The 11,609-nt window shown below is 35.5% G+C and overlaps 1 protein-coding gene across 1 annotated transcript; it reads left to right on the plus strand.

The window, feature by feature from the left end:
- Positions 1-368: 368 nt before the first annotated feature.
- Positions 369-8,913, plus strand: LOC136218120 (phosphomevalonate kinase, peroxisomal). Its single transcript, XM_066004875.1, has 11 exons — positions 369-695; positions 1,188-1,288; positions 1,584-1,734; positions 2,011-2,108; positions 2,302-2,411; positions 2,501-2,553; positions 2,851-3,222; positions 4,634-4,738; positions 5,806-6,033; positions 7,928-8,050; positions 8,469-8,913. Exons 2-11 carry the CDS (start codon positions 1,281-1,283, stop codon positions 8,733-8,735), a joined length of 1,515 nt encoding a protein of 504 aa, XP_065860947.1. The 5' UTR covers positions 369-695; positions 1,188-1,280; the 3' UTR covers positions 8,736-8,913.
- The last annotated feature ends 2,696 nt before the right edge of the window (positions 8,914-11,609 follow it).

An 11,609-nucleotide genomic window follows, 5' to 3' on the forward strand; every position in this document is an offset into this window, starting at 1 on the left:
ACACGCGGGCGTGTACCTATCACGCCTCACCTTGTGGTCGGGCGTGATAGCCCCACGTCTCACCGTGTGGTCGGGCGTGTAGCGATCACGCCCGACCACACGGTGAGGCGTGGGGCTATCACGCCCGACCACAAGGTGAGGCGTGATAGGCACACGCCCGCGTGTCGGGAGAGCAAAAAAAAATAGTTTTTTCCTCCCCAAAACCCATGAAAGAGTATTTTCGTCCTTTCACGGGGCTAGGGGTGGGAATTTGGGGCTGGGTTTAACAACACCCTTTTTATATCATTATATAAAAAAAGTAATTATGGAGAAATAGAAAAATTCAATCATAAATAAAAAGGCAAATGTAGGTAGGTGGGGGCGGGGAAGAATGATGAGGCATCGTTGTCCAACATGAATTTGACTTTTTCTTTTTCAACGTCAAGACTACATTCTTCACATCTCTCCCCAATTTCCAACTCCAAACGGCCAGAGCTGCACCTCCACGCCTCCATTACGTTGAACCACGGTGCCACCACCGCCGTTTCTGGCATCCTCCGACTTCCCCGATACTCCTGAGCCCTTTCTACAAACTCGAAGCACTGAGCTCTCTCCTCTCCCTGCATATTTTTGAGCTCTTCCTATCGGCTCACTCAGACTCTCGCTCTCAAGTACTATTAAAGATTGAAGTTTGCAACTGATTCGATTTCGTTAAGGTATTCGGAACCCTAATCTCTTAATTTATCCCATACATCACTCCTGCAGATGTGGCATTGCGATAGGAATTGCTCAATTATCTTTAATTTTTAGTTCAATTAGTGGAACACTTGAATTTGTAAATGTACAGGAAATAGATTCCTCTGTGTACATAATATGGGAAATAGATTAGGACTTTGCTCGTTAAGTTCTTTTTCTTACCTTGATGATCACTTCCCTATGTTTGTAAGAGACCTTATTATTGATTCAATGCAAATGATCTGTTTCGATGGTTTTCTTTTACTTGATATGGCATTTCTATTAATTTCTAGGTTCGATTCTCAATTTCTATAATACTTGGGTTCGGTTATTGAATACAATCTCAGTATCCGAATCTGCTTTCACTAGTCTGACCTGGCTGTAACTCTCTTTCAATTTATTATTATATAGATATTCAGAAATGACTCTGAATCTGTGCTTCGGTGATTACAAAGTTTTCTATCTCTCTCCAGTTAATTTATTTTCGCCAGCAAAATTCTTCTGCACATTGGTCAAAGCCAACCAAAAATCAGATTGCAAATTCAAGATTAACAGAGAACAAGGCGATGGCCGTGTAAGTTTTGATTCCTTAACCTTCACTGGTTTCCTCTTTTCTCTTCTTTGTGGGTCCATTAAGCAAAGATTTAAAAGAAAAACTTTCGGATGCTAATTATTGAAAGTACTACTGTTTTGGTTTGAATTTAGTGTTTTTGCATTTGCAACTTCATTTATTTATTATTTAACCAAGCTAAAGATTCAAGTTTGTTTATGGGTTTCCTGTTTCAAATTATGTTCTATTGTTCTCAAGTTATTTCTTTATCTGGGTGTTTTTTCTTTCCTTCAAATATATTTGGTTATTTATGTCACAGAGTTGCTTCTGCTCCGGGTAAGGTGTTGATGACTGGGGGCTACCTCATATTAGAAAGACCAAATGCAGGGATCGTACTCAGCACAAATGCTCGATTCTATGCGATTGTAAAGCCTCTTTATGATGCAATCAGGCCAGATAGCTGGGCATGGGTGCGTCTAATTACAACTTTTCTCTCTTTCCGTGTATCAAATGTGCATTTTGATTGTGTACTGGCGTGTTTAACTAAATTATCCCAATTGGAGTTTTATCTATGGTTTAACCCATGATTCATGCTTTAATCATGTGAGTGATGTTTTGCTTGATCTTAATTGTAATCTTGGATTTCTTAAATTGAAAATTATCTTGATGCATCTTTTACTGAATGATTTTATTCCTGCATTATTCAAATTGTTTTGAATTTTTTGTTCCTTGTAATCACCTTTCAGGCATGGACTGATGTGAAATTAACTTCTCCTCAACTCTCTAGAGAAAGCACATACAAATTATCAGTGAAGAATTTAACTCTAGAATGTGTCTCTTCTAGGCAAGTTTTCATTAATTACATATGCATATTCTTTTACCACAACGATCATCTATTCATTTATTCTTTTGATCATGTGTTTGTATTCTGCATTAAGCATGCCAGTTTAGAGAAGCCATATTGCAAATAGTCAAGGAAACATGTTTTTTTTATTAATTATATTCTTATGCTTACTGTAATTGGCTAAAAAATTCAGTCAATCACGGAACCCTTTTGTGGAACAAGTAGTGCGATATGCTGTAGCAGCTGCACATGCAACCCTTAACAAGGATAAGAAGGATGCACTGAACAAGCTACTTTTGCAAGGTAATGTTTCATGTTGTTTCTTTCTGTTTTAGAATATTTAAAAGCTAGGCTCACAAAAATCTGATGATGTGACTGGGTTAGTCACGCAGGTCTTGATATCACAATTTTGGGTTCCAATGATTTCTATTCATATCGAGATCAGGTACTGACATCCAAATCTTTATAGGAATATTGATTCTTGGTATAAGTAGTTGAGAGGATGCGCTTATCCTTCATCACATGTTCTGAATAAAATTTGCCTTTTCTGATATTAAATTGTGTGGTAACTTAGGATCCTTGATAATATTGCCCAACATTTTTTCTTTCTAGATGATGGGTGTAGAAATTCGTTGCATGAGAAATTTTAAGCAGCTGTCTCTAAAGGATGAATTAACTATTACCCAGATTTAATTCATAGTTTCTACTGGTAATGTGATTTTGCAATTTTTTTTTACTGCAGATTGAAGCACGTGGACTCCCTTTGACACCAGAAGCTTTGGCTGCACTTCCTCCTTTCACCTCAATCACCTACAATGTAGAGGAAGGAAAGGGACAAAACATCAAACCTGAGGTGGCTAAAACTGGATTGGGTTCATCAGCAGCAATGACCACTGCTGTTGCTGCTGCTTTACTTCATTACCTTGGAGTGGTCAATCTTTCATCTCTTAGTAAAGATAAGGATTCTTCTGATCTTGATGTGGTGCATATTATAGCTCAAACTGCCCACTGCATTGCACAAGGGAAAGTTGGCAGTGGTTTTGATGTCAGTTCTGCAGTTTATGGCAGTCATCGTTATGTTCGTTTTTCGCCAGAAGTGCTCTCCTCAGCTCAGGTTAACGCCTCTCTTTCTCTCCCCTCCTAATTTCTATCCTCAACCATCTACACATCAAACACCAAAAAGGTTTATCTCCTGTTACTAGTCCATCAGTCCTGCAGGGTTATTATAGTGTGCATAGTCAGTAATGAAATTTCCGATATTTGGCTTCCATCTTCATTTGATATTCATTCAGATTTGTGTGACATCTTGCACATCGATGTTAACATATATGCATAGGTTAGACCACATTCACTGTATGAATGTCTTCCCTCAACATCAAGGTGGAAGGCTTTATCTTTTCATTTACATATGCAGATCGCTCATTGTCAAGTATAAGATTTATGGATGCAATGTTGACTTCTCATTGGTTATTTGGCATTATTTCTTTTACATAGTTTGACTTTCCAATGGCTTCCTAAAGTTTCCAGTCTGCTGTAGGCTGTACAATCTCTGTATTGAAGATTTGTTCCACCATTTGGTAGTGAAACTGGTAATGATGTCACAGCCAACTTGCCTAAAAGAAGTTATCATATTCTAGGAGATGAACATACTAGCTTATCCAGTCTATTGGCTCTATTTATTATGCAAGATTAAAGAGATTGAATAAATAATGATAGATTTAATGATATTCTTTCTTTTAACATTTCTTATACATGAGATTAGTTTTACAATTTTTATTGCATTCGCAGATCAGATAGACAGAAATTCACTTTTACAAAGTTAAATTTGGCACCCATTAGAGAAAGTGGGTAAACATGGCCTATGTAGGCCAGCAATTAAATGTCAAAACATATTAAAGTTGCTGGGGAGAAGGGGATGTGAGGTACCAAGAATGATATAAGGTGGAGCAGTGAAAAGAAGTTTGCATCACTAGACCTTTAGATGAGTGTCTCCTGAAACTGCATAAAACGGAGGAATTATCTTATAGCCAACAAATTGATTTTGGGGGAAGTTGAGGATATCTAATTTTAATCTCACATTACAGGCACCAGATTTTACACGTTATCGAATGATTAAATAGGAATAGCTATTTTAATCAGTTCAGTAAATATGATGATCTTCCAGATGGAGCTCTAATTTTTGGCGAAGTTTAATGCATTCTTAAATATTGAAATCAGTTTGAGGCTCATTCACTTGCTTTGGCTGGAAGTTCAGGAATCTCTGAGCTTCAAGAGTTCAGTGCATGTTTATATTTTAGCTTGTGACGTTTCCAATACTTTCCATTGTTTGAATGATAAATCTTTGAGAAGAAGCTACAGACTAATATCCTTTATCTCAATAAGCTGTCCTTTGAGTACCGCTTCTTTCTTATAGAAAATAATCAATGCAGTTGAGAATTTTTGAAGAATTGCTGAATTTTGGAGAATTTCTTGGGGGATTTTTCACCACAATATTTTCTTATACCTTCTCCTGTCAAAAATTGCAGGATGCTTCCAAAGGGATTCCATTACAGGATGTAATTGCTAGCATCTTAAAAGGGAAGTGGGACCATGAAAGGACTATCTTTTCCTTGCCACCATTAATGAACCTGGTAAATCTCGTGCCATATGCATTTGATTCTCCTTGTATGAATGCAAATTTACATAGACATCAAGTGTCAGGATCTAATGATGAAGGTTTCCTCCCTCCCCCCAATCATCCAACGTATTAGTAATTTCCTTTTTCTGAAAGGAAAAGAAAAATCTGATGAGAGCTTACTTTAATGTTCTCCATATCTGGTTTCTGGACTCTATTTTGTTGGATTCTGGACTCTTTTCCATGCTTGATAACATGGCTCAACACTTTGTTTTCTTTCTAAATTACTTAATTAAGTACTTTAATTTTTAGTTTGTTTGATAACATCACTAAAACTTTCAATGAAGTTAAAAAAAAATCACTCAAGTTAATAAATAAAATATTTAACTTAAAATTATAAATTGTGTATTACCAGTTATCATATTTTAGAATTTTATATAAATATAATATACTCTTTAGATATATTTATGTTACCACTTTTGTAAAGTTTCTCATAATTTTTTTTTTTAAAATTTTTATTTTATCTTAAAAACCTTCATACCTCTTAAATTCAGTAGTTTACTGTCATTGCTTACCAGACGACTCTATTGTTCAACAGTTTTAACGTTTATAATATTTAATACTTAAAATTCAGTATTTATCTTTTCAACATTTAGTTTTCAGTTTAACCAAACAACACCTCAAGAAATTCGAAAAGTTACCCCCTCTCGTCTTCACACATACCTATACAATGACCAGTCCGAGTTTACCCACCCCTCCCGAGGTGTAACTAACTCTAGCTAAGATGAACTCCCACCTGCCATGTGAGTTGGTCCAATAAATTCCCCTTTCCTTAATCCAATACTGTCTATCAGGCAGAAACCTATGGTTCTCTGTCCATTTCTTCGACAAATATGAATATTACACTAATGATTCCGACAGGCATTCGGAAAGCAAGAGAGGCAACCAAAAGATAACTTTGTAATTCAGCATGGAAAACTTTATTTTGGCTTTAAACCATAATTATGAATGTTGTTCATCATTTCATTTTCTATGAAAGATCTGCATAGCTGTGTGCTGATGATAATTTGATACATTCTGAAGTTACTTGGAGAACCAGGAACTGGAGGATCATCTACGCCATCAATGGTTGGTGCTGTGAAGAAGTGGCAGAAGTCTGAACCTCAGAAGTCCCAAGAAACATGGAGCAAGTTGTCAGAGGCAAATTCAGCACTTGAAACACAGTTCAATATTTTGAGTGAGCTTGCAAAAGAACATTGGGATGCATATAAAGGCATGATAGACAGCTGCAGCATTCAGAAGTCAGAAAAGGTACTAGTTTCTTACTATGTTGCCTGAAAACAGAAAAGGATTCTGAGAAATGATATTTGTAGAAAATATAGGAAACGAAAAGGCGGGGGAAATGTGTAAACTAAATAATAAAAATACAAAGGTGGTATATCTATAAATTTTTTAAATTATAAGCAATGTTTATATATATATATATATATATATACACACATCAGTTTTTTTTAGGCAAAAAGCATAATTAAGCCCCTGAATTTTACCTGTTTTAAGGATCAAACCTCTGATCAATTATTTTTCCACATTGAGCCCTTGATCATTGATTTTGTTATGGATTTGGCCCTTATTTAACTTTTCCGTTGAGTTTAGGAAATGAGAAGATCGAATTGGCGATTCTAATGTTGAAAATCACAAAATGGGAGAGGAGAAAATCGAGTTTGGAAGAATATACTAGAAATTAATTTCTATAATTTCGTTTTAGTTTTTAATTTTTATCTCTTATAGTAAAGGAATTCTTATTTTTATTTGTCCATGTCAACAAGTCGTATCACCCTAACGATGTATCAATGATCAAGGGCTGTCCAAACTCGACGAAAAAGTTAAATAAAGGCCTAATCCATAAGAGAATCAACGATCAAGGGCTCAATGTGGAAAAATAAATGATCAAGGGTTTAATCCTTAAACAGCCAAAGTTCAGGGGTTTAATTATGCCTTTTGCCTTTTTTTTACATAAAAGTCACATGATAGAGGGAAAAAAAGAGATTTTTCATTTTGAAAACCTGTGTAAATGATCTAGAAAATATTAGAGATTTAATGAACATTTGATTAGCATTGATCTACTTTTGAAAATGCATTACATCCTATGAAACGAGTTTCTAAATTCTAAGAAACAAGTTCCAATTTTCTTAAATCACGGAAATGTGACTCGAAATGTTCCGTACAAGTTTCCTAGAATTTTGGTTTCCAATGAAAAGCTTTAAAATCAAAGTTTCTGTGAAACATAGGTTTCTCATATTACCAGGTGATAATAGCATCTTTTGATAATTGCCTATTGATTTTTCATCTTGTTACAACAGAAAACGATATGAAATAATACAAATCTATGGAATTGTTAGATAAGATTATACAAAGAATGCTAGCAATTATTGAAAATTCTGGAATCTATATCTACACGATTTTCATTATTTCATGAAAAATGGATTCCATAATTAATCTTTATAATTCTGGAATCTTATCTTTATCTTCTTATTTTGTCTCTGTATAAAAATGTGTACCACAGCTGACATTCTAGAATAATATATTTTCTTTCATTTAATTTTGGTAACCCAGATTTTCAAACTCAGAAATCTATATCAAGAATTGTGGTTCAAAAAGAACAAATTGGGAAAAAGATGCAAAGTTTTGTTCTCTGTCTGGAAATGGTTATCAATTGTTTCAACTGACACTAACCGCTATCTGTTCCCAAAATTTGATTAGCTATGGTGCTTTCATTTGGCTAGGTTTTCCTTTAGAATTTGTACAAATTGTGTTGCATAAACTTTGTGGATTGCCTTGCTCACTAGACGTCTTGTTATTTCCCTGCACTAGTGCTTTAGCAGACACATATTTCATCGTATCCTTGTAATTAATTATCATAAATGTTGATTTTTTCCTGTGAAAAGTTTATGTTTGATGGTTCACCAATTACTGTGATTAAATTCAAGTATTTGAATCTCTGGATCTGTCTGCTTATCAATTCCCCTGCCCTTTGCTCTGAATAATATCACTTCTTTCAGGACTGTAGATGATGAACCATGAAAGTTCTAGATCAATTTGCTCCTATAATGCCTTTTATTTGGTCTTGAATTTTTTGTGTAACCTATTACGCTTCTTTGTATTCTTCTAATCTCCATTTTGGGAACAACCTATGTAATATGAACAGTGGATGGAGCAGGCTGCTGAAACTACCCAAGAAGCAGTTGTCAAAGCTCTATTAGGAGCAAGAAATACTATGCTTGGGATCAGAAGCCTTATGCGCCAGATGGGTGAGGCTGCAGGTGTTCCGGTATGTTCTGTTTTGCTTAATTAAGCACTTATTTCATGTTACTATAAGAGACATGTTAGAGCATTCACCTCCTTTGGGTGCTCTCAATTCTCATATTAGAGGCATGGCTTCAGGTAGACCTGATCGCCCATCATCAATGTATAAAAGTGATAGACTTGGGGAAGGACTATCCCCAGTCTGTTCAACTGTGCAAGAGGAATCAAAGTGTTTGACATCCCTTATTCCTTGCTCCCATAACTTTGTACTTAAAGTCAGGATTTAGCATCCCCTGCCTGGACAATAAATTTCTCAACTCTTACAGAGGGTAGAGTATTAGTTACTCAATGTGGTTTTCTTATGAGTTGTAAAGATTAGTAAAGATTTAGTTTTTGTTATTTCCATCCGTTTTGCATAATCTCTTAAACTTGCAAATTTGCAGATAGAGCCTGAATCACAAACTCGACTCCTGGATACTACAATGGATATGGAGGGAGTTTTGTTGGCTGGAGTTCCTGGAGCGGGTGGGTTTGATGCTGTCTTTGCAATCACCTTGGGAGAATGTAGCAGCAAAGTGACAAAAACTTGGAGTTCACGTAATGTTCTGGCCATGTTGGTTAGAGAAGATGCTCGTGGCGTTTCTTTAGAAAGTGGTGATCCAAGATCGGAGGAAATTACATCAGCAGTTTCTGCAGTACAGATTCAATAAGGTATGGCGTTCTTTTGTATTTGATAAAGATAGGGCCACTATTATAATGTGGGAAAATACAACATGTTACATGGGGAATGTAATTCAGTTTGTGGGTTGATTACTTGATATTGTTGAAATATTGGGAGGTTCAATTGTGAGCATGAAGTATAATAAATGAGTATATTGTTTTTTTTTATTGGGTACTTGTACTTGAAATAATATCTTTAATTATTTAAGACATGCATTAGGCTCTGCAATATGCTAGTATGTGCATTGATGAAAACTACTATTTCAAAAGCATATTGCAGTGCTCTCTCAAATTGAAAAGCATCAACCACCAATCTGCCAAGTAATAAGTAGCCATTCAATCTCACCTAATATCAGTATATGTCAGATCTCTAACCTTGAGTTTTGTCATGTATTTACTTCTCTAGTTTTTTACTTTTGTCATTTATCAAGTAAATATCATAAAATTTACTGATGAACTGTAATTTTCAGAGAGGTGTACCGATGAAATCCCCAAGGTTCACCAGGATGGAAACTTGTGATCAAAATTTATATAAAAGAACTTATGTCTCTTTTGATCTTAGTTTTCTACAGGTTGAGGGGCATCTATCTATGATTGAAACCCTAATATATAATATCTCTTATTCTAAGTTGCAACATAAAACCAATTAGATCTGTTCACCTTTAGTTCCCATCAGGGATGGGATCTAGGTTGATTGGAAAGGGGTCGAGCTTCCACTAATTGTAGGTGTTTGTTCTGAGAGTGCTGTTTAAAATATAATCAATTAATCCATCGGTTTCCAAAAGGTAAACTGCATGCGGAAAGTGTTGGGGGTGGACGAACTCAAAGAGCGAGATATTCCATTTTTGAATTGCTGGATTATATTGGGATGATATGGAAAGAAATGCAAGGGGTTTTTCAGCTGGCTATTATGTTAGTTGTAGCGCGCCGCAAAAGGCAATTCGTCTCCTTTGCTTCGGAAGGAAAAAAAAATGGATCAAAGGAAAATGCCATTTTGGAGTTTTATTTATAGACCCGCTCCTGCATCTATTCGATAAGTGGCTTCCGCTCTGCCGCTCATACGCCTCCTTCCAGTTAGTTGCCTATTGGGAGATCGAACTCTCGCTCGACCCGCTTGAAAAAGCAGGATTGCTTGAATGGAAAAAACAAAACGGAAAGGAACCTGCAACTAAAGCGCTAACGAGCAATGGCTTTCTTTTCTATCATAGTTGGGGTAGGAGCATCCTGTCGGCAATCTTTTTGGCGCCATAGTCCCATTCAGCTAAGGCTAAAACAGTCCAGATCCCCATAGTCTCCGGCGAGTGGAGGACGAAGGTTCAACTCCTTGCCAGTCGAGTTACTACGTACCTTTAATGGACGAGTAAGAACTCTCTTTCCCATACTCCGTCACTACCTCCTAGAAGGTTCTTTTGATCCCCTATCTGATCAAGGTCAGCAACTCTGCTCGTAGGTAGCGAGGGAGCCTAGAGGATACCTTGCTTAGAGAACTCACTTATAAAAGAACTCACTTATAAAAGAGCTTAGCTAAAAAGCTGACTTTAAGGTTGTGATATCTATAATCAGCTTTCGTAGAAGTGCCCTTTACTGCAAATCAATGCGATCAGTCGACGACAGCGCTTCAGTGCTCCTTAAAAAAGTAAGACGAATTAACATGTGAAAGACAGATTGGACTTGGGTTGGAACTTAAAAGAAAATAAAGGGGATTAATTATTATTATTTTCCCCGTGAATTTTGTGAATTATGTAATAACATTGTTCATTTTGACTGTGTTTTAACAGTCTAGTACACCAAGAGAAAGAAGGAACATTAAACGTGTTGTTTATGTGTCAATTAGGTTGATTGATTCAAGGTACACGCAGAAGTTTTGCATGCAGAGTTGAAAGAGTTAAAAGGTGCTTTAAACAAGTTAAATTGGGCTGTTGGAACACGAGGAGAAGCGGACTGTGAATAATATATTAAGCCTATATTATAATATAATATATACATTGACACTGCAGAACAGATTATTACATGACCCAAAAAAGAAAAAAGGTTTTGGTGGACGTGAAGCTTAAGCCTGTTTGGTATAGTGGATTCAAATAGTTATTCACCAGCCGACGACGGCTGATGCTAATAATTACTCCATTAACTAAACTGAATAATAACTGTTTAATAGAATTTTAATTATTCTTCTTATGCAAAAATCATCAATGAAGTTAGAATCTGTTGGGGACATGGGATTTCAGGGGGTAGCCGCTATATATATATATATATATAGGAGAGGGCTCTTGTGAGAACCCTTTCCTAGGTGAGAACTCACCTTAGGTGAGAACCATCCAAAACTACGTAGTTTTGGGTAGAAAAAATTAAAAAAAACGCTGCTGCTTAAGGGGGTCGAACCTAAGACCCCATGTTTACACTCCACACAACTTATCACTGAGCCAATTGTTTTGCTTATAATTTATGTCGTGCACTGATAAATATACTATTGCCCTTGTAGCTTCTATTGTTTAATTTTGATGCATGCTCTTATTAATATTGATTAAATGTGCATAGTAATAAATTATTAATAGAAAAAAAAATAAATTTGCATAATAATGAATTATTAATAGAAAAAAATCCAAAAACATGCTCCAATTTCTTATTTATTTAATTCCTTTATATTTTTGTAATTTATGTTATATAAGAAAATATATTTTTTTAAACATACGTTAGAACATATATTTTAACTTTTAAAACACGAACTATGAAGTTTAGAACGTACGACATATTTTTTAGAACATACGTTATGTTTTTTAGAACACGTGTTATGTTTTTTTGAACATGAGTTATAAATTATATTATAGAACAAATGAAAAAACGATCCAGATATCTACTGATTTTTT

The sequence above is a fragment of the Euphorbia lathyris genome, chromosome 2 (genome assembly GCF_963576675.1).
Source record: "Euphorbia lathyris chromosome 2, ddEupLath1.1, whole genome shotgun sequence".
NCBI classification, from domain to species: domain Eukaryota; kingdom Viridiplantae; phylum Streptophyta; class Magnoliopsida; order Malpighiales; family Euphorbiaceae; genus Euphorbia; species Euphorbia lathyris.